Genomic DNA, 22,410 nt, shown 5'->3' on the forward strand with positions numbered 1-22,410 from the left:
AGCCTCGTCACCTTTTGCTATTTGTCAGTCGCCTGTCAATCGAATACTGATGGGCGGGATCGGACTCACTGTCCAATCAGAGAAGAGAAACGAGTCTGAGCGGAGGTGGGGGATCTGCCTGCAGTCTAGACGTTTTGATGGATTACAAGAGGACGATAACAGCTTTTAAGCAAGATAAAACTGTGTATTAGTTAAATTACCTTAGAGATAAGATAAAAACAAATATCCCAATTTAAAAGTTTTAAATCAATGGTTAAAGATTTGTCTACATGTGTGCTGCATAATAAACTAACCCAATATTATCAGAGTCCAGATTCTAGCTTGAGCCTCAAAATAACATAAAAGTTGAAGCATGAGAAATGCTTTGTCGTCCTCAATTTCTACCACCTCTTCTTGATTGTAGGGTGTCCCATCTTCAAATTCTTTTGTTCTTATTTGAGGTAATTTTTTGAATTCATAGTCTGTATTTTCTTTTTCCCTTTTTCGTATTTTCTTGTTTTGGTGCATGAAAATTAACATAAATTATGTTAAAAGTATAAAGAAATACGAAAACAAGTATTGCAATTTAAGTATAATGAACAGTCAATAAATAAATATCTAGAAGGCAGTGAATGCACCTGCTTCATGTTCTGCATCTCGCTGGTGACATGAAGTATCTTTGTTATTTCTCTGATTGTAAGTAAAGAAGTTTGTGTTGAACATACGCCTGAGCGCGGAGACACCTGACAGCATCCTTACCTCTGATTGGGGAATTTCACTTCCTGTCGTTGAGGGTCAGAGGTCTGTCCTTTTCAGAGGGATTAACCGGTCCCATCTGATCCTGGTTAATCCACACGCACCATCACTGGGGCATAAAGCTGTTATACACCCACTCCAATCCTCTCTGCCCTTGCTTCATATCTGGACTACATGAATCTTTTCAGTAGATTACAAACATGTGTCCTTGAACCTCTGAGGGAATTTGGTCAAAGGGATAATTCAACATTTGGAGAAATATGGAGAAATTAGAGACAAGATGATGCCTGAGTGAATCAACATCATAGCTTATTTTCTCCGTTTGGCTGTAAACCAATCGACAAAATATCACAAAACAGACTTTCAGACAAAGTTCAGAACATAACTGAGCATTATATGAGGTTTTATTTTTGTTTGGTACATGGGGAAACGTATCTACAGAAGAGATGTGTCCAAACCGATTTACCGTTGAAGGAAGGTTAACTAGATCAATATTTTACTCTGAATAGGAGAAAGTTATGGGTCCAGTTCAGGAAAGTGACATGATAAGGTATCTGGTCTGATGGCAACCTATGTTTTTTTATTCAAGTAAAAGGACAAAATCAAAACACTGCAGCTTCACAGGTCGAACTAGGAGACACACAACACGAGTGGGATGCACTGATAAATATCCTAAGAGCAGGATTTCTGATGTGTCAAACTATACAATTTGATTCAGGCCTAAGATGATTATGCAACATAAATATGTGAAAGCATAAGTCTGATGATATTTCAGTATTTTCCTTATAATCAATAAATCTCTAAAATTCAATGTTTGGGGAGTCATGGCATCGACTTTTTTATTCTGTCGTTTAAAGCTCCTGTGAGGATTGTTTTTAGCTGGATATGAAACAGACTGAAACCCTGACACCTCTTTTTGAGCTACAAAAGCAAACGATATCATCAGTGACAAGACAGACTATTTCTTTGTAGTCATTTTACTGACTGATACTGCTGCCACAGGGTAGGTGTCAGATGAGGGGATTAACAGTACGATAACAAGACCGCCTTTGTTTACCTTTTTTCCACCAAAAGATTCTCAATGAGCGATATATCTTTGACTCTTCACAGAAAGCACAGGTCGATTTTTTTGTTTTAAAAAACAGTACTTGTGTATGTTCAGGACAAGATAAGCAAAGATATAAAAGGTTTGTCCACAGGGGATGCCAAAAACACATATCTAAAGTTCCTCTCAGGAGCTTTAAATTTGGATTGCTTTCAGTTTAACACAGGGTGACATATTCCTCTCTCTTTTATGTTCTCAGGGTTTAGTTGTTTTGTTTTTTTTGCCTCTCTTTAGCGACAGGATAGTTGATAGAGTCAGAAACCGGAGAGAATGAGGGAGAGCAGACGACATGCAGGAAAAAAGCCACAGGTTGGATCCAAACCCAGGTTTCTTCTTGAAGGATTAAAGCCTCCGTACATGTGGTGAGCACACCAACCACTAGGCTACCGGCGCCCTCATTTGTCTCATTTGAATATTTAGTATTCCTGTTGAGATACTAAATCAGGAAGAGGCCTGGTCAAGACAGCAGTGTGAAAAAGTTACACATAAAAAGAACAAATCACAGAGATATAGAAACAGAGATTAACATCAAACAAAGGATTACCATTCACACACACACACACACACACACACACACACACACACACACACACACACACACACACACACACACACACACATATACATACTGTATTGTTGATTAATCCGCTGTTGTAGATAATCCCAAACAAATGGATTATTGTTGACCATAAGAGTAACTTTTATCGAGTGTCATATAGGCTAGCGGTTATGTTGCACCCCAAATGTACAGCGTCTGCCACCTTGGGTTTGAATCCGACCTCTGACCTTTGCTGCATGTCATCCCCCACTCTCTCTCCTCCTCCCAACATTTCCTGTCGCTCTTCAAATGGCAAAAAGTGCCATCTTTGAAAAGTAACTTTAACTTCAAACTAAAGCCTTTCTCATAAAGGTTCATGAAATATGACTCAATGTCTTTGAGCATCTTTTTACACATTGTTGGTTTTTCTCTTAACGTTGGATTTTTAGATATCAAGGGAAAATACTGAAAATAAACAATTGACTTCTAATTCATTATAGCACCACATTAATGTTATCTCTCCTTATTGAACAACACTCTGGGTCAATGTTACTGTATCTTTAAATAAATGACCGATGTCTATGATTAAATATGCTGTAGTGGAGATATTTAAAAACAAGCTTTTAGAAATCACCTGTTAAAGACTTTTTCGCTCTGTGCAATCAGCCTGATACACCAGTGCACCCCAAAATAGACGAGAAACCTCATTTAAAGTGGTACACACACAAAAACAACATATACACAACTTGTTTTGGTGACTATCAAGGAGCTGTCTTGTCAATCAGATGCCTCTTTAGGACAATCCTGTCTCAGAGCGAAGGCACAGCTGGTAGAAATCAGAAATATTGAGCCCTTAAATCTGATCTCAGGAGCTTCACTACACGTCAAAGCAGCATCACCAGCAGAACAGAGAGAGCCTTTAAAGGAAGAAGTCTATTAGATTTAAAAGATTTCAACCAACCCCTTTTGTAGTTCAGAGGTAAGTTCATTTTTACATCACTGCAGCCGATTTGCCTGTCTTGTGCACGTACACCTTACATCCTATTTATCAATCCCACTTAAACCATCTGACCCTTGCTGCGAGGGTTCATTGATCAGAGTTTCTGGTCTTCATCAATCAGAATATTCAAAATATTTTATGGTTGAAATCTGTAGTGAAGATGCCATATTTCCTCTTAAGATGAACCCTTGTGTTTAAAATGACTTTGTAACCTTTTTTTCCTGTGCAGCGTCTGAAAGAGAATTGAGTAATTTCATCCAACACCTGGGCTATGAAGAAGCCTTTAGCCAGTGTTTGTCTATGTGTTGTTTTAAACACAAGAAACTTTGACTTCAGTGTCGTTGTTCTGTTGCAGCTTTTGGGTTCCATTAAAGTCAACTGTTTTGTGCATACGTTACAGATGTTGATCTCCTCCTCAGCCCTTAATCTCTTAATGAATTTAAGTTAAAAGGTGCTGGTTCAGCTATAAAGTGGACACCACTGCAACAGATACTCAAAGGCCTGAAAAACAGAAGTGCTGTCCTCCACCTCCTCCTCTTTTCAGTTTTCCCTCTCCTTCCTCTGCTTTTTCCGGGCCAGCCTGGCTTCGCGTATCTCCTCCAGGGTCTTCCGGGGGTCCAATGCGAAGGCCAGAGCGACGCCGGCGGTGCCATCGCCATCCTGCCGAGAGAAGCAAAGGAAGGTGGCCCAGAGGAAGGCGCAGCAGCCCATGAACGCCGTCCGCATGTACAGCGGCATCAGGACGAAGTTCAGAAACTGTGGAGACAAACAGAATGTTACACATATTGACATTTTTAATCAGATTTGTCTTTCTATTAAAATAGTTTTTTCTTTCATTTGGTTTGAAGCTTCATGTTCTCATCCTCACAGTTAGCCTACACTCTACTTACTGTTTGAATAAAATGGAAAACTTAAGGTATTTAACATCAACATTTTGATGTTTGATATTATTCAGAGAAAAGAATGTGTTTGATTAAAGTTAAAATATCTGATTGATGTCTCTCTTCTATTTTTACTTCAACCAGAATCAAAAGCGAGGTGTTAATGTGCACAAAACAGAACATTTCCCTTCTGTTTACCTGCATGAACGGCCAGTACATGAGTCCAGTCTGAAAGTGAAAATAAGATCAGATGAGATACAGAACACCTTCAAGAACAAGAGAGGCAAATCTAGATTATTTACGCAGAGAAGTCCTTTATGGTTTAGGTCGGATGGAGTATTAAAAAACAAGACGAAAAATTACTCACAGCTGCTTTGTTGACATTTTTCTGTTTTTACATTTGACTGACAAATGAATTACTGTCCTCTCTGTCAAATGTGTCTACATATCGGTTTGTTATTGGCCAAAAAAGCTATTGCTCTATTGTGGAAAGACGTCAGGATGCCGAGTACAAGCAAGTGGATTTCTGAATGATCTAAAACTCTGCCCTTGTAAAAAATGTACACATGCTATCAGGCGTAAACAGATAATCCCCCAAAACATCTGGGGTCATTTCATACATTATCTAGATAAGACTTCTGACTTATATATCTACTTATGTTGGAATGACACACAGTTTTACATTTGGCAAGTTTTCAGCTTCTACATATTCTGAAAGTGACTCGATTAAATCACCCCACCCCGCAGAAAGCACCAGTGGCACAAACTAGGTTAATCTGTTAGTGAGCTTGTGGCAGAGTGTCAAGAGAAGGTGACTTTTCTTTGCTTCAGAGGCCTTCCTCCCTTCCCTCCTTCCTTCCTTACCTTCCAGGTGTTGAAGAACTTCTCCCTCCAGTCTTCAAAGATGTCCTCCTTCCCCTCCAGGAAGCTCACCCCTGCAGGACAAAGGAGGGATTTACGCACACTTTACGCACGGACATTACGCACAGGGAAAAAGTTGCGTAATGACTTTTCACCTTGGCCCGCGTGGTATTTGATTGACAGAAGACCTTAATGGGAAATGTCATCGGCTCACTTTTGGGTCTTCCACCCTTACTAAAGATTATAACCAGGTAGCCATGAGCCCTGACGATTTAGGACTCAGTTTTAGGGACGAGACCAAATACTTAAAACATAAAACTAATTTTGGTCAGAAGGTTCTGGTGACTTTCAAAATGTATTACTGCTACAGCTAATCTGATGTATTTGGATTAGATTGTATTCTCTGCATGGTTTTTGATCTTCATACCATACCGAAAACATCTTATGACAAGGGCCAATTGCAGAAACCAAATCTAAATGGTTTTGTTCTTTACATTGTGTTTGCATTCACTTACCTGTGTAGAAGACACTGGTGGCCAAAGGCGACGCGAAGCTCTGGTCCAGCAGCAGTTTTCTGAAAACCATCCCTGCTGACTTCCCAGGGAAGCGCCTCTCCAGAGCTCGCAGCCAGAAGTAATTAAAGTTTCCATGGAAACTGATTGCCACAATGGCCACGTTGCGAGTATGTCTCCAGTCCATGTGCTCCTTCTGAGCCATGAGCTGATGCACAAGGTCACCGCCGGCGAATAAGCCCCCGTACAGAGTGACATTGGCCAGCCAGGGAAAGCGTTTGGCTGCTTCCTTCAGTACAGCTCTCCTCATGTTGGCACCAATAGGGGGGGAGACGATGGGGTCTTACAAAGTGATGCTGGGCTGCCCTAAACGGCCTCAATTATGTAATCAAGACGCGAGCATAGCGGTTAAATTAATATGACTAGGCCCTGATGTCAGCAGGCTGTTCGACAGGAAGCAATCCATCTGTGAGCGGTAATCAGGCAGGGATTAGACGTTTCGACCGGCAGTATGAATACCACACATTATCAGACCTCAGGTGTTCACTGAGAAATGTTAACTCCACCTAAAAGTTTATCAAACACTCCGACTGGCAGCTTTGCGCTGTGCGTAAAAACTGCCATGGCACCGCTGTGGTCACTTGGACACTGTTTCTCTGAAGTCTTGCTTCTTGGAGTTCTCCATGCGTAAAAATGTATCCAATCAACAGGAGTCGCGTGGAAAATGCTGCAGTATAATATGAATATAAGTGTAGATTACTCTCCCCGCTCTGCCTCGGCTCGTCAATCCCGGTGAATCAGGTGCCTCTACAACAAATCCTGCGGGTCAGGCGCTAATCTGAGGGATTGTGCGTGTGCGTGCAGGCTGCATCACACGTAGATTCACGTCTCACTGCGTCACGGATATAAACAGTTGTAGTTTGGTGTGCAGAGCTCGGGCACGAGGCGAGTTCAGCCGGTCCACGCAGTGTGAGATCAGCCGTGCACAAACTACTTGGTAATGCCCGTGGTCACTGCTATTCAAGTTACGCGTCACAGTAATGACGTTCTTCGATATGAAATGTCAGAAGAATAATGCAGAGTGTAAATCTAGCAAGAAGAAAGTGTTTAATTAATCGTTTTGTCCTTTTTTTAAATAGTCTCCTTTCTTTAACTTGTGCTAAAATGGGAAACGATCATCAAAGGGGATCATACGGGTCATAAAGGTGCGTCTGAGGACAACTGTCCTCTGTTTCTAGTAGTATCATTTGGATTTCAGAGCCCACCCCAATGTAGAATAAAGTAATTCCATTTTGAGTTTTAAGATCTATTTTCCACTAATAAACACAATTACAGCTACATCCAAACTTCGCTTAGACACAGGGTCGTTAATATGAAAAGTAATAAGTAAAAAAGTATGTAATTACTGTACATATATAAACAACACAACTTCAGAAGGTCAACACTTTTTTATTCTTATTTTTTATATTCAGATCTAATTACAGATTTTTTTCCTCAACTGTTTATAAGTTCTTGTTTAAATTGCACATGTATTTTTTTTTATTATCCCTGCACGGTTTTGTGGTTAATTTGTAACAAATGTTTCATGTCATGTCTTTGTAACCTGCTACTGGATGCTTTGAATTTCCCTCGGGATCAATAAACTATCTATCTATCTATCTATCTATCTATCTATCTATCTATCTAATCACAACTTTTTATTCACACATCTAAGCATGACACTTCCAGATCCAATATATAAAACACTAAGATTATTTAGAATTAAATAAAAGATCAATATTAACTAAACTATATCCAGTCTCTAAAAAAGTTGAGTTTTGATGCTTTTTTTTGCAATGATAACCTTTAACTCTGCACTGAGTCATGCTGTATCCTCTACAGCCAGTAGAGGGCGACGTCTCTCATCATACAGACCTCGGATTCAGCATACGTTTTATTACACTGACTCACTGGTCTCACTGTGATGTATTATATCATTGTGTTGGAATAGTAATGCCATCATCTATGGTTGCTAACTGAATAGTTTTGTTTTTCAAACAACAAACTTGTTTTTTTGTTGTTGCATTTAATGTCTCTTTTCTGCGAGTTTGAAATCTGCATTTTACATATTAAAGATTAACATAAAAACAAAATAAGCTCTGAGATATTCGGTCGGATAAATTAGGCTTTGAATTATTTCTATATTCGGCATTAATCTCACGAGGTCACATAATCTTCCTAAAATTATGTAACCCCAATTACGTGGTACTGCATATAAAATAACAACATGACTTTAAATGTGTTTTGTTTACTTTGTGCTGTTCAGATTTTGATTAATACTGTACTGTATGTACAAATAAATCAATATAAATATAAAGAAATAAAAATATTTTGACAGATTTCATCAATTATACGATAATCTGAGGTGTCATTTGATTAGGGAAGGGTGAATATAGAATGCATCAAGCCGATTGGCTAATTTCCTCGTCCGTCAAACGTATCTGGCCTCTGATTGGCTGCTTCGCCAGAAGCCTCGGAAGTGTCATTTTTGGACTTGAGCAAAACTTCAGCATATCTGTCGGTGGCGGTGGAGGGGCGACGAGCTGATTCACAACTTTCGGGAAGAAATGGCCACAAGATAAGACTCAAACAGGTACGTTCGGAAGCTTTTTCAACTGAAGAAGATAGACAAGTCAAGTCTGTCATTGTGTTTTTAGTAGTTTTTAAATATTTGCTGTTTCAAGCCTGATTCGGGTTTCATTGTCCAGCTAGCACCAACTTTCCTTCAGTATTATCATTGAAATAAGGCAACGAAAAACTACTCAAACATGAAGTTACATCGCCTCATAAAGCTGGCTAATTGTACCTTAAACAGTTTAAACCTCTTTTTTATAAAACACAAACTCCCTTTACATTCATTTAGCTCTTTTTCAGTCCAGTTTTAAGATGTTATTGACAACTTCTTTGCTGGTTCGTCTGTTATTATCATCAACCGAACTGCACTAAAAGGAGCGCTGCAAATGATGACATTTCATACATATTCATATTTATATATAAGCAACTTGTACACCGAATTAACTGAAATACATGACACATTATGGAAAAGTACTTAATTTAATTATTATGTGATGTTTTGGGTGGATAAAAGTAAAGTGAATTTGAAAATGCGAGATTTATGAATGGAGTCTGGGAGAAGTTCTCACATACACCAGATTAATTTAGATGATGAAGTCTAGATCAAACAGTTTGAGTAGCTTTGGCATCCCATACACTACAACTTGATAAATAATGCATCTTGTATTTTTAATTATGTATTTTACATACTAATCAGTCATGTGCAGTGATGGTGGGTGGAGGTTTAAGATGATGAAAATAACTCAAAAATACGGAAGTGGCCTTGAGCGAGTTGAGACATGTTTTTGTGTCTCCTGCTGCTGCCTCTTCTTGTCTGCTCTAATAATAATGGAAATGTGCTTTTGCACTTGAGAGCCTCTCATAACTCTCCTGTTAGTCAGAACATGTGTTGCATGCCTGAAGGAGATGCCTGCAGCCTCTTTGAACCTCCTGCCTGAGACATGACAGTTGTGGAAAGATGACACTTAACCACACGAGGAAGAATCCAAGAGCCTAACACAAAATAAACCGAGTTAATTCAGTGGTTTTTTTAACCTGTTTTCTTGATTTGACATGTAGTTAGCACTGTGGTTTTTGTTTCTGTCCACTCATTATGTTAAATTCTGCAAAAACAGCCAGAGAATTTTTTTAATTTTTTTCCGAGGCACATATTTTCTGACATTGTCACAGACGTGTGAAAGAAAGTAGGACATCCCCACCACCATGCAAGTTGACCTAAATATTTTCAGAAACCCTGCTGCTGAATAAATATGCGTGGCTGCACATTTTAACATAAAAAACACACAAGACAAAACAGAACAGTTATTTCAGTCCAGTTTCAGTCCTGACCCTCACCCATATTGTCAGAGATTTCGGTGTTATGAAAATCGGCTTGCCTGGCTAAGTGCCCGGCGTTCACTCTGAATCTTTAGTAGTTTTTTTTGGAGAGCGAAAGAGGGATTATAGACCACAGGATTAGAGTGATAAAGAGAGAGAGAGAGAGAGAGAGAGAGAGAGAGAGAGAGCAAACGCCCCCCTTTTTAGAGCAAAAATCTGTGTTGTTGGTGGGTGTTAATGTCTGCAGTGTTTGTTAGCAGAAAGAAAAAGTAATGAGAGAAAGAAGGCGGGAGGAGTCATATCTGTGTGTGCATGTTGTTTATGTCACTGCATGCATGCCTGCATAATTGTCTTTGCATTGATATGTGCATAATGCATGCACTGGATCTTAACAAACAATCAGTGCGTTTGTTTTGTGATTACAGTGGTGAAGAATTCAGGAGTTGTATTTATCGTTGTCAGTCTAAAGTTTTGCGACTTGTGCTCGCCTTCAATCCAGAGACAGATTTTCCTCAGCCCACCTACATTATTATTCAGACTGAATATAATCAACATATAACCACAAAGATAGATCAGATTTGGGGCGGCAGTATCGGGCCGCCGGGAACGGAAGGTCCCCGGTTCAGGTCATGTTTGTGCGTGGGTGGGTGTATTTCAGGTTTCAAGTTTCTCCATAACATTGCATACATTTTTATCCTGTTGAAAAAGTTGTTCAACGTGAAACTCATCTCAGACCTTTGTGGCTTTCGTTCAAACAGACGGTTGATCTGTCAGTTAGCTTAGTGAGAGAAAATGACTCGGCGACTATCTTGAAAATCATTTATTTAATTAAGCCATGACGCAAACGATCGGCACTCCCATTTATCCCTCCACGTGTTCCCATATGTAGGAATCTGTCCTCCTAATCAGTCAGTCAAGATGAACGTTCAGTAAAAGGTAAATAATAGTAGCAGCGTGAGCGTCCACATCATTTTGATTACTGTGTAAACTGTAAGTGTCAGAAGCATGAGGCCTGTCGGTGACTTCCTCTTATAGCTGTAAAGGAAGCGTAGCTTTACCGCAGAGAGGTGGGGGGGGGGGCAGGTTGTTTCAACACTGAACATTCAGCTCTGACGGAGACTCAGCTTGGTATTAGACTGATCTCATATGAAGGTGTTTGATACACCTGCAGGGTCAAGTCACCAGATCCAGATCCTCAATGGCTTCTGGGTTGTTGTCTTTTTTAAAGTTTTAACTTTGTCAAGAAGGTGTTTTTACAAGCCTTCATTTTTTTTTGGAAGACTTTGAAGTCTACCTGAAGATTTGTTGCAGCATCTTTTTGTAAAGTCCTGAATCTATACTGATGCCTCGCAGTTAAATATGAAGAGATATGGAGCAGAAACTTTTTAGAGTTTTTGGCTTAAAGTTAAAACCACAAAGAAAGTACTCTGATTTTATCACTTAATGAACCCAGTTCTTGAAAAAGGTCTTTGAGTCGTATTGTTAAAGATTTTAAGTTGTGAACTGAACTGAACTTTTGAACGCAGTCTAATGTTGTAGATAAGCTCTACGTATTGATATAACTTTGTTTGTTCTGGCTTATCAGTTATTTTGAAACGCTGAATGACTTTAACACGCAGCCAAAATAACCAAAAGCATCAGCACAGCAGCATCAGCGTTATTTATTTGAGTGACCTTTGATAAAAGTAGGGCGTCACAGGAATAGCTTATTAAACTGATACCTGCCAGTGTATTTTAAGGTCTGCATCAGTTGATTCTAACTCTGCTACTCAACAGTAAAGTCGTTTTGTTAGCAGTATGGTAGCCTGGTTGCTGGCTGGTAGGAAGTGGTTTTTAAGTTGTTTCTTGCTACACATCCTCTGCAGGAGAAAACACTCACACTTTACTATGATTTCTAACTCTGCACACTTTTTATCGTGTGTCACCATGCATCATTCATTTTGATTGTAGACATTGTATTCACCAAATCATCTTGTTTGATTCCTTCAGCAAAGCTTCAACTAATCCTGAATTCTGCCCTCTGTGTGACTCAGTTCAGTTTTTAATTAAAGAGGCTACAGGCGACAAATTCTAGATTAGGATGCTTTCAGGGCGGCTGTGGCTCAGTTGGAAGAGTCAGTTATCTCTCAACTGGAAGTTTGGGGGGTTTGATCCCCAGCTCCTGCAGCTACATGTCCGATGTGTCCTCGGGTAAGACACTTAACCCCAAATTGCTCCCGCTGCTTTGTCAGTGGCGTATGAATGGGATTAGTTTTTACTAACTATTCAAGCTCATTTACCATTTCTTCCTTATGCATGTATAAGCGATGCTTTTACACTGTTTTGATGCACTCAGGTGAAGCTCAAACTATCCATCAGCTACACCCAGAATGATTGGTTTCATGTCGGACATGTTGCGAACACAAGTTTGGTGTAAAACATGAAAAACAGCAGAAAGACACAAAAGCTGTCCTCATGGTATTATTGAATAATTCAATCACAAATTCTCATATCCTGTTGGGCCTCTTTAAAGTATTGTACCAATTTACCTCTAGTGTGGCTGCAGGAAATGGTCAAAAACTCATATTGCATTTATTTATTTATCTGTCAGGGACAATACATGTAGGCATGGCATGTTATTAAGAAGCAACCAATGCAATCTGTACATAGGACTTCTAGCTTTGGCTAATTTTCAGTCTGTGTCCCTGGTCAGAATTTTAGGAAATAAAACACATTTGAACAGATTTTGTGATTACGATCGAGTGGATGATAACATTGTGCATTCCAATTTTCATTTTTGCTTATAAAACCAGTAAAATGCGTTGTGTAAAATATGTTGTGACATGTTTTGGTTGAATATAAATAAAGCACTTCTAACTGAAACTGTTTGCATATTTGTCATTATGAACATAGAGATAACAATTCTTTAAACAAAGGGAGACGAGATAATTTAAATCATAATTTTAAGATTGATCACTCTGAGACTAGGAAACTGATTCTTCATTTGAGTTATTTTGTCTCCGGTTTGAAGGTTACACCGTTTGTAAAGATTGTGTTTTCTGATACTTTTCTCTTCGGGTTTTGTGTTTTGCTCTGAGGTCATTCTGTCTCTTGTGTGGATTTTACATTTTAAATATCCGTCTTTGTGTGACGTCAGGAGGCGGGAGGATGTCTGTGGAGGTGGACTTGTTGCTGCAGGAGGCGAAGGAAAGCATCGAGGCGGCCCAGAACTACCGCAGTGAGCTCCAGCAGCGCCTGAATGGCCTCAACCAGGCCCGCAAACAGGTACCACAGTGTGCCCACCCCTTCTACACACGTACAGGTTTTAAGAAATGGACCCAACAGGACCGAGAGCAGCACTATTTGACTATCTCTCCGACCTCTTCACATTCACACTCTCTCTTTATTTAACCAAGCAGGGGCAGTATGAAGTGTGTTGACCCCTGACCCGACAAAATCTCAGGAGTCTATACTCTCTCTCTCTGTCCCTCTCTCTCTCTCTCTCTCTCTCTCTCTGTGTGTCTGCTATCTCTTCCTTCCTCCTGCTGTCTAGATCTACCCCTCCAGCTGCTCACAGTAAACAATGCTGCTATTTCCTGTTGCTAATATCAACAGGCAGAAGGCGTTAGAGGAGAGATGAGATGAGGGTGAAAGAGGAGACGGAGCAGAAGAATTGTTAGATCAGATTTAGATCCAACGATGAAAGACGTGCTCAAAGATCGTTATTATGAACAGCACTTTGCTTTGAGGACTGAGGACGCCATGATGCAAGAAATATAACCAACATGTTCAACTCAAATGTGAAATCCTGAAGACTTTAATTTAAATGACATGCCATTAATAAAGAAACAGCATTAAAATCAGTAAATTTGATGATTAAAGCATGAAGAAAAAAAGATTCTGGATCCGTCCAGAAATGAGATTCCATCTTTTTGGAATTGATTATAATAAAAATGTGTGAGGTTTGATAACCAGACGGACTTACAACTTATCAGTTAAAATGTTGAGACGCATGTTTCTAACTTTCTGTCGACTTCTTAGAGCAGAATTATTTCCGAGTGGAAATATTTGAAAGCAGATTTTTTTTGGGAGAAGATTTAATGTCTTATTATCTCCTGCTGTGATTAGGGATGTTCCTAGGAGTCTAAACACACACACACACACACACACACACACACACACACACACACACACACACACACACACACACACACACACACACACACACACACACACACACACACACACACACACACACAGAGTAAGTCATTCCTCTCCCCACCCAGTCCCAGCTGCTCCATCACACTTTATCTCTCTGCATCGAGTTTTTACCGGGGTTTCTTTCCCATAACCCCCTTCTTTCCCACAGCAGGGATGACTCAGCACCAGATTGAAGGAATACAGGAAACACACACACACACACACGCACACACACATTAGAGGAGATAGCAGAGAGTGTGTGTGTGTGTGTGTGTGTGTGTGTTTGAAAACTCAGACAATGCTATCACTGCTGCATCTCGTCTTCGGAGGAGTGGTGGTACAAACATTGGCCTGCGCTCAGATCAGCTCCTCCCGTGTCTGACCGTCGTTTGAATGATGTCCGCTCATATGTTTAGATCGACTATTATCTCACCGACACAAAAATATCGATCATCGGCCGTCTGTGTCGCCCTGATAGTCGTCAGGAAGTGATGCGCTGGGTGTCTCTGGTGGAAAACGTCCTGTTTCTGCTCCACACACACACACACACACACACACACACACACACACACACACACACACACACACACACACACCACAGTCCAGTGTGTATTCTGGGGTCGACTGTGGTGTGTTTTTTTACTCTCATAGTCATGCCGCCGTCGCTTTATCAGTTGTCAATCAGCCTTCTGTTTCCTGATATCTCTTTATCGTCCTTACTCTGTACTCATTGTGAAGTGTGTGTGTGTGTGTGTGTGCGCGTGCGTGCGTGTGTGCGTGCGTGCATGCGTGCGTGCGTTCTGCAAAGAGGAACTGAAACATGACTTCTACCACTGATGGAAAAGCAGAGAGGGTTCCTTTAAGTTACTTTTCTTTTAGCTTGTGTTCGGTAGGAGCAGTTTAATCACTCTGAGTAGTTTTGAGGATTTCAAAACGTTCGATACTTCCATATTTGATTCAATGTGTTAAAAAAACGATATCCTCTTATTGGCAGTATCAGAAGGTACATACAGACCCTCAAGCATATTTAAAACCTAAAAGCTGCTGCAAGTGAAAAAAGAGAGCACTGTCTATGTTGTAACAAGTTGCCAACTTGTGAAATGTAGACATTGTGCAGGAGCCTGTTTGGGTAGTGAAAAGAATATTTCCGTAACAGGATGCCGAGCAGTTCTTTTTTTTTTAGCTTTCGTATCAAATCAGGTTTCGATATTGTTAGATTTTTTGAAGTGTATCAACATCCTGATCTACTGGAAGCTCTAAATGTGGATCAATCTGCCTCTTAAAATATTCTCCAACAGCTTCACTTCTTCATTTGAGCAACAAAATAAAATGATGTTATTGAAGTTGGAGGGTCAGTGTCCAGTGATGGTGTCTCTTGAGCTGGCTGCGACTCCGACCTCAGTTTCAAGGGCTTCAAACCCGTACTCATTGTTGCTAGGTTACGAGGAAGAAGTGACATTGACGAGTGCGGCGTTGTTCCAAAATTTGAAGCGTTTACAACTGAGAGCGCTTTGAGCACAAAGACGAAAAAAGAGCTGACTTGGAGGATGTTTTTTTTATTTTTTTTTGGGAGTGGTTTGTGTTGAAATTAGGTTCTGGCAGCACAAAATCCTCGTCAGTGGACACAAGCACTAAATTGCCTCCTTTGAATCAAACACATATCACACAGCGCTTCCTGAACTTAGCAGGGAAGAATTGAAGATGTTGTTGTTGATTTGCTTTTTGGTAGATGTCATGTCGCTGAAGCAGAAATGTGCAGAAATCTCTGGGACGTTGAAGCTAGACACAAAAAAAAAAAAAAAATAACAGGAAAAAAACTGTTTGGATTGAAATGTAAATAGAGCGTCCCTTGACGCTGGTCGATGTCATTGTTGGAAAGTTTATTCTGTATGTGTTTACATTCACCATTTATCAACGAGACACACTGTGACCGTCTAGTTAACAGTTTGTTGCTGATTCTGTTGCTAACTTGCTAACTTTAAATGATTCCTTATGGTCTTGGATCCACCTGTACATACTTGACTGCTAAATCGTTGCAGAACGATGATTTGAAATACCAGCCGCTAAGTTCAGTTTCCTACCTCCATCCTCACTTCTAGGTCCGGGGCAGCTCGGGTCAGGCGAGGGAGACGCTCCGGAGGCACTTCACGGAGCTGCAGGCGGCAGCAGGACGGCTTTTGACCGAGCGACTGAACGCCCTGCTGGCTGAGGTGGACACCATCGAGGCGGACAGCGTCAAACCGCTGGACGACTGCCAGAGCCTCATCGAGCACGGGGTGGGCCAGGCGGACGAGCTGCTCAGAGAGGGTCGGTCCCAGAAGAGCAACATTTAAAGCATTTTAGAATTTATTTGAAAGAAAACTACATCCCAGCCAAAAGCAGAGCGGTATTGGCTCAGTGTTTGTAAGAAGATCACATTTTGAACTTGAGATTTGAGACTTTCTCTGAACTAAGAGCTAAAAAGACTAATAACTGAGGATGAAAATCGCTTTAATTTATAACTTGTGGTTAAAAAGCACCCTCCCTAAAAACAATCATGATCCATAGTCACACATGTTGTTGTTTCTGTCCCTCCAGGAGAAGCAGCTCTGCGTTGTGGTCTCGGGGAGAAGGAGGACAAACTGGGCAGTTTCACCAAAAAGGCGATGCACATCCAGCTGGACAGGTAGGACAGAGACTGTCTGTACGTATCCTGTAAAGGTACTTTTCAGTACTTGCATGTTTCTAACAGTTAGTGTGTGTGTGTTCCAGTCTTCCAGAGGTTCCAGCGTTGGTGGACGTGCCGTGTGTTTCCGCCCAGCTGGACGACTCTGTGCTCGGGCTGCTGAGGGAGCGCGTGTCCCGCCACGGCTCCGTCTCCTCTCACCCGCCCGCCCAGATCGACGAGCTGCAGGAGAGACCGGGCAGCATCTTGGTCCGCTGGTGTAAGGTCAGAGAAAGAACGCTCTGAGTGGTTAGATAGAAAAACATCGATTACATTTTACGACTTTTGATATTGAATCCTCTGATGTGATGATGTCATAGTTATGGGTATATATCTTAAATAACGCTTGTGACAAATTAGTGTGTTTTGATTTACAGTTTATCATTACCCCCTCTTGTGTCCAGGTGGATGAGGACTTTGCAGCTGCAGATTATCGGCTGCAGTACCGGCGGTCGGGCAGCGGGGGGAGCCAGTACGAGGACGCCTACATCGGTCGCGACTGCGAGTTCCTGGTTCTCCACCTGGACCCTCACACGGATTACCTGTTCAGGGTCTGCGCCCGCGGGGAGGGTCGCACCGAGTGGAGCCCCTGGAGCATCCCACAGACCGGCTACACCACGCTCACACCGCACGGTAGGACAAGACTCCGCCCACTCTTGAAATCTGTTGCACACAGAGCTGCAGGAGCCTCATTTGTCAACACAGCTGTCAATCACGGTGTGTGTGTGTGTGTGTGTGTGTGTGTGTGTGTGTGTGTGTGTGTGTGTGTTCTGTCGTCATGCAGAGTGGTGTCCGGGCACCGAGGGCTACATCCTGAGCAGCAGGAGAAACATCGCTCTGAGGAATGACTCCTCCCAGTCACGCTGCCCCGCCCTCTACTCAAACGCACCCACCTACTTCTGCGGGCAGACTCTGACCTTCAAGTACGCACACACACGCTTCATCCGAGCACTGATTGTAGATTTCTAAAGAGGTATTTAATGTCTCTCTCTCTCTCTCTCTCTCTCTCTCTCTCTCTCTCTCTGTAGGATCACTGCAGCAGGTCCCACGGATCGGAGGGACAGCCTGGGCGTGTGCGTGGACAGCAAGGGGGCGGAGTCACTTCAGAGGGACCAGGCTGTCTGCATTTCCACCAATGGTACGCTGACACAGACACGAGTGTAACCTTTATTTAGAGATAGGACAGAGAGAGAGAGAGAGAGAGAGAGTGGGAAATGACATGCAGGGAAAGGAGCCGGATTCAAACCCGGAACGCCCGCTTGGCGGACTAAAGCCTCTGTATATGTGGCGCGCACACTAACCACTAGGGTTCCGGCGCCCCGTTGATTTAGTTTTTTTGTGCACTAGAACAAAAACATTCATTTCCTGACTCCCTCCTCTGCTGCTGTTTTGTGTGTCGATGTTCAGGCGCCGTCTTCGTCAACGGTAAAGAGATGACCAATCAGCTGCCGGCCGTCACCGTGGGCTCGGCTGTTACCTTCGACATGGAGGTGGTCAACCTGTTCCCCATCAGCAACAACAACACCCCGAGCGAGGGCGGGCACTTCAAGCTGAGGGTGACCATCGGCTCGGGGAACAGGGAGGTGGTGTTTGATTGGCTGGTGGATCAGGCGGTGGACTGCCTCTACTTCGGCTGCTCCTTCGTCGGCTGCGGCTGGAAAGTGCTCGTGTTTTAACGGCCTCAGCGAGCGGATCCTTTTAAAGCGCTGGAGCTTGAAGACACCTGCAGAGGCTCAGTTTTTCTTCTTCTACTGTTTCTGCTTTTTACACCTGGAAACAACCGGACACGTCTGTTTTTATCCCGAGATTTTCATCCAACCAGTGAACTTCAAGCTGCTTCAAAGGATTCATTAACGAGGAAAACTACAAAGAAAGATTTGATTTTTTTAAAGAGGAAGATGTTTAACTTAACCAGAAACAACGTTTTCATTTCTCTTTTCAAAACCGCCAAATCCCATTCACAAAAAAAAGGGATTTTAAGCCACAGAACACGGGAGTTGTTTGTCTACCGCTGCCTCGATGTGTGAGCTCGATAGTGATGTTATTAATAGATTTTTATTTAGATCAAATCCAACAGAATATTATCAGATGCATAACTCAGAAGAAAAAAGAAGCAGGAAGAGGGTCGTTGTTGGCGTCTCAGAAATAATATAAACTTCTGCAGTTAGCTGTTGGACTCAGCCCGCGGGGTGGTCGCCATGGTTTCTACTTCTTCTTTCTGCTTCCTGGTGGATTTGCAAACAAAATCTCACATTCGATTCTTTTGAATACTTTTCGATACCTTGTGTTTAAAAATGAAACAGTCGCCGACATTTTAATTATCGATGGAGGGAAAAGTTCAGAAACTTTCACCCTCTGTTCAGTTAAAGCTGCCATGTACGAAAAAAAAGAGAGAGAGAGAGAGAGAGCGAGCGAGCGTATATACGGACACACGTACACAGCATGCCGATAATTCTTGGTCGTATAAAAAAAGAAATGAGCAGATAATGAGTTCCTAGGACTTCTGTTTTTGTTCCTGTGGTATCGTAACAGGTGTTGATACTGTTTTTACTAGAATAGAATAGAAGTTGTCATGACAACCCTTCTCCTCTCGTCGCCTTGTTGTCTTGTTGTCTTGTTGTCTTGTGTTTATATACATTTACGGAGAGAAGACTGAAGCCTCTCTGGAGGGAAAATGTGACAATTCATGCTGATAACTAATTTTTCTTTTCATGATTCATTTTTTTGGCTTTTTATGCCTTTATACGAGACAGAGTCAGAAATCAGAGAGAGAGAGAGGAAAAAGTGGGAAAGGGGTCAAAGGTCAGACCTGAACCCGGGGCCATCTGTATGGAGGACCACAGTTTACAGTAAATGGGGCGTGCACACCACCGACCAGGCCACCGGCGCCCCCTAGCCTGATATTTTGAGACTCTTTATGAAACTCCGTCAGAAGGACAGTAAGAGAGCAACAGTCTGTACGACCCAACAACAATCGTCCAGCTCTTCAGGAAATGTAGAACTGATCTGTGTCATCACGTTTGATTCGCTCTTAAATGGATTCTTCTCGGGGCGTTCTTTCTCGGTTAGCCATCGTTTACAGCTTTCATTGTCTGTTGTGTTACGTGGTTGGCTGTGACTCTCTATGCAGTGTGTTAGTGTAATAAAAAACACAGCCGGTAGAGGCCACAGGATCATGGATATGTGTTAGTGAAGCAGCAGAAATGCAAAGACAGACCGTGTCACAATCTTCTGCTGCCTCCTCCAGGAATCAACCTGCAGAGAAACCAATTACTGTGAAAGTCACTCAACAACACGTCGTGTGTTTGTCTTCTTAAAGGGACAGTTCAGCAAAAACAACAAAAACACAAACAAACCGGCCTGAGTGTTTTATCAGTCTGCTTTAGTGAAACGCTTCAGTAAAGTTTCTGTTTTATCACGGAGAACTCCACAAAGAGTAAATACATCTTATCACAGGTGCCAGGAAACCTGTGACCTCGCTCCTCGGGAATCTATCCGTATCAGCTTTTATCTTTGGAAAGAAACTCAAAGAATCATTCAAAGTGTTGAGAAACTGAAGAAAGTGTTTTTTTTTATTTGCTGAACTGTCGCCTTTAAAGTAATCAAACTGTTACTCTGAATGATATTTACACTTTTGCATCTACGATCATCCTCACAGTATTCACACAATTTTCCACTTTTAGTTTACGTATGAGATGACATTAGCTCGATGTCGAAGTGATGGTTATTTATAAATCTGTGAGGAACGATTCAGCCTCATTTTGTCGCGTTATTATTAAGAGTGTAGCGTTAACGGTTTCTGTGGTGTCGTTACAATAAAGTGTCAAAGATGAGAACGAGCATCGCTGGAGATTCAGATAACCTTCAAATGATCACATTTAGTTTATCGTTAAGTTTCTGATTCAGGATGGATAAGAATCAGTCTGAAAATGACGAGGCTGGCAGACGATTTCAAAAAAAACAAGCGCTTGCAGATTCGTCTGGTTCCCTGCACACAAACGTTTGTTTACTTGTGAAACTTTGAAATGAGAAAAAAAAAGACTTTAGGTAACACAGGAAGCTTTCAGGGTAGGGTTAGGGTTCTTCAGTCACTTTAATATAGTCCAGAGATAACATAGAAGCTTCATCGTCCACATTTCAACCAACAAACATCTCAATGGACTTGAGCTTGTGCAGCGCTTTTCTAGTCTTCTGACCAATCACAGCTCGTCACACTTCCACATTCACACACTGAAGGCAGAGGCTGCTATTTAAAGTGACCCCTTCAAACACATTCACACACCGCTGCCGAAGCAGCAAGAGCAACTTGGGGTTAAGTGTCTTGCCCAAGGAAACAGCAGACATGTTGCTAACCTTCCGGTTAAGAGACGACCAATGCTACCAACTGAGCCACGGCCGCCTCTTTGTCCAGTTCTCTGAAAAAACCTTCTCCAGAGATGTTTTTCTTGTTGTCCAGCTGATCTGAGGTCAGCATCTTGTCGGTGTGTGTGTGTGTGTGTGGGGGGGGGGGGGGGAGGGGGGGTTAAGTGGGACCCTGGAGCCGTCCAGTTCATGGTACAGAATTCCTCAAACCAGTGTACACAACTTGACTTGAGGTTTTTTTTCAGGTAGAAAGAGGAGGGAGAAAACTTAATACAGCAAAAACTGTGTTCAATGTTTGAACAGTGCAGTGACCCCTGCTGGATAAACTCATGAACTGCATCTGATGTCACTTCTGTCCTCTGTCATTTTTTGGTGAATAAAATAAAATTTTTGTAACCTGCTCCCTTTTTCAACTCAGTTTGTGACATAATTCAGCCTCGTTGGAGTGGTCAGATCACAGCGAGCTACAACGCTGCACTTTGAGTGTGGGCGAGAAGGGGTAGAGAGCGAGCAGGGAGGCTGTGATTGGTTCATCAGATTGGTACCTCGTGGCAGACATTGGTCGAAGTTTTTACAGGCTTACAAACTGATACAGGTGACAGATTCTCTTCATTCCTTTTTCAGAGAACATAAGTTATTAATTTCTGTCAGAACCTAAAGATGATTTCAACCAAAATCTTAAAAAGTGGATCTGGAGGAAATGACCAACCCTGCCTTTCATTTTAATTTATCATCTAAGAGACGATGAGGTTTCCCTCAAAATGTTTTTTCCTTTTAGCGCCTACTCCTAGAGAAAGAAAGAGACCATGTCAGTGATAATGGTACAAAGTTGATCTTTTAATAGAAAACCATTTTGACTCGACTCAAAATGTTCCCGTTCATCAAAGCTGTTTTTTTTTTTACATAAATTGTTGAAGAGAAAGTTTCTGTATTCCTGACATGGCTCCTCCCATTTTGTGCAAAATGCTGCTGGTCTCGTGTGAAAGAATAAAATCAAACAAAGATCAGGAGAAACATTGCGTTGTCTACGTCCTAAACAACAACATCCTTCAAACTGATGTAAAGCTTTAAAAGAGTCACAAATGAATCCAACACTTCAGATCGGACTTCTTAATTCTTTCTGCATCAGTCCCAGCAGGAACGTCCGTCCTGACTGCTGCAGGATCTCACTGCAAACAAAAAGAAGTTTGCAACATGCAGCAAAGAAAAAACTAAAACCCCAGCATGTGGATGTTGTGCTTTCGGTCTCACTGAAACTTGAGATCCCGTCCAGGCAGTGAAAGCTTTACAACTTATTTACAAAACTAAACCGGAGAGGCGAGAAGCGTCAAAGAAATCTGCAACGAAACGATCCCCTTTGGTGTGTGAAATACTGAACTACTAAACCTGCCAGGTGGTGCTCAAGGTTTTCAGACAATCCTAATCAATACGCTGGTTTCATTTCACAGGGTTTGACTTTGACAGCGTGAGGTGCAGACCAAAATGAGAGGGAGAAATAAACCAAACACCTGCAGAGAAATCTATAATAAAAAATAAAAAAATCAACCTTGTGTCGATGTTTTCACCTGGATGTGTGTGCTGCTGCCGGCTCCGCCTCCTCTGA

General features: G+C 41.8%; 2 protein-coding genes across 2 annotated transcripts; one reads left to right on the forward strand and one right to left on the reverse strand.

Annotated features, from left to right (window-relative positions):
* Positions 1-1,110: 1,110 nt before the first annotated feature.
* mpv17l (MPV17 mitochondrial membrane protein like) lies at positions 1,111-6,454 on the reverse strand. Its single transcript, XM_020647258.3, has 4 exons — positions 5,636-6,454; positions 5,124-5,194; positions 4,458-4,487; positions 1,111-4,134 (listed from the first exon to the last, which is right to left on the reverse strand). The coding sequence occupies exons 1-4, from the start codon at positions 5,940-5,942 to the stop codon at positions 3,919-3,921; spliced, it is 624 nt and encodes a 207-aa protein (XP_020502914.1). The 5' UTR covers positions 5,943-6,454; the 3' UTR covers positions 1,111-3,918.
* Positions 6,455-8,152: 1,698 nt separating this feature from the next.
* Positions 8,153-21,207, forward strand: crlf3 (cytokine receptor-like factor 3). The gene is made up of 9 exons (XM_020647257.3): positions 8,153-8,264; positions 12,699-12,826; positions 15,841-16,048; positions 16,319-16,406; positions 16,493-16,670; positions 16,850-17,078; positions 17,230-17,368; positions 17,474-17,583; positions 17,853-21,207. The coding sequence occupies exons 2-9, from the start codon at positions 12,710-12,712 to the stop codon at positions 18,119-18,121; spliced, it is 1,338 nt and encodes a 445-aa protein (XP_020502913.1). The 5' UTR covers positions 8,153-8,264; positions 12,699-12,709; the 3' UTR covers positions 18,122-21,207.
* The last annotated feature ends 1,203 nt before the right edge of the window (positions 21,208-22,410 follow it).

The sequence above is a fragment of the Labrus bergylta genome, chromosome 16, assembly GCF_963930695.1.
Source record: "Labrus bergylta chromosome 16, fLabBer1.1, whole genome shotgun sequence".
Classification (NCBI taxonomy): Eukaryota; Metazoa; Chordata; class Actinopteri; order Labriformes; family Labridae; genus Labrus; species Labrus bergylta.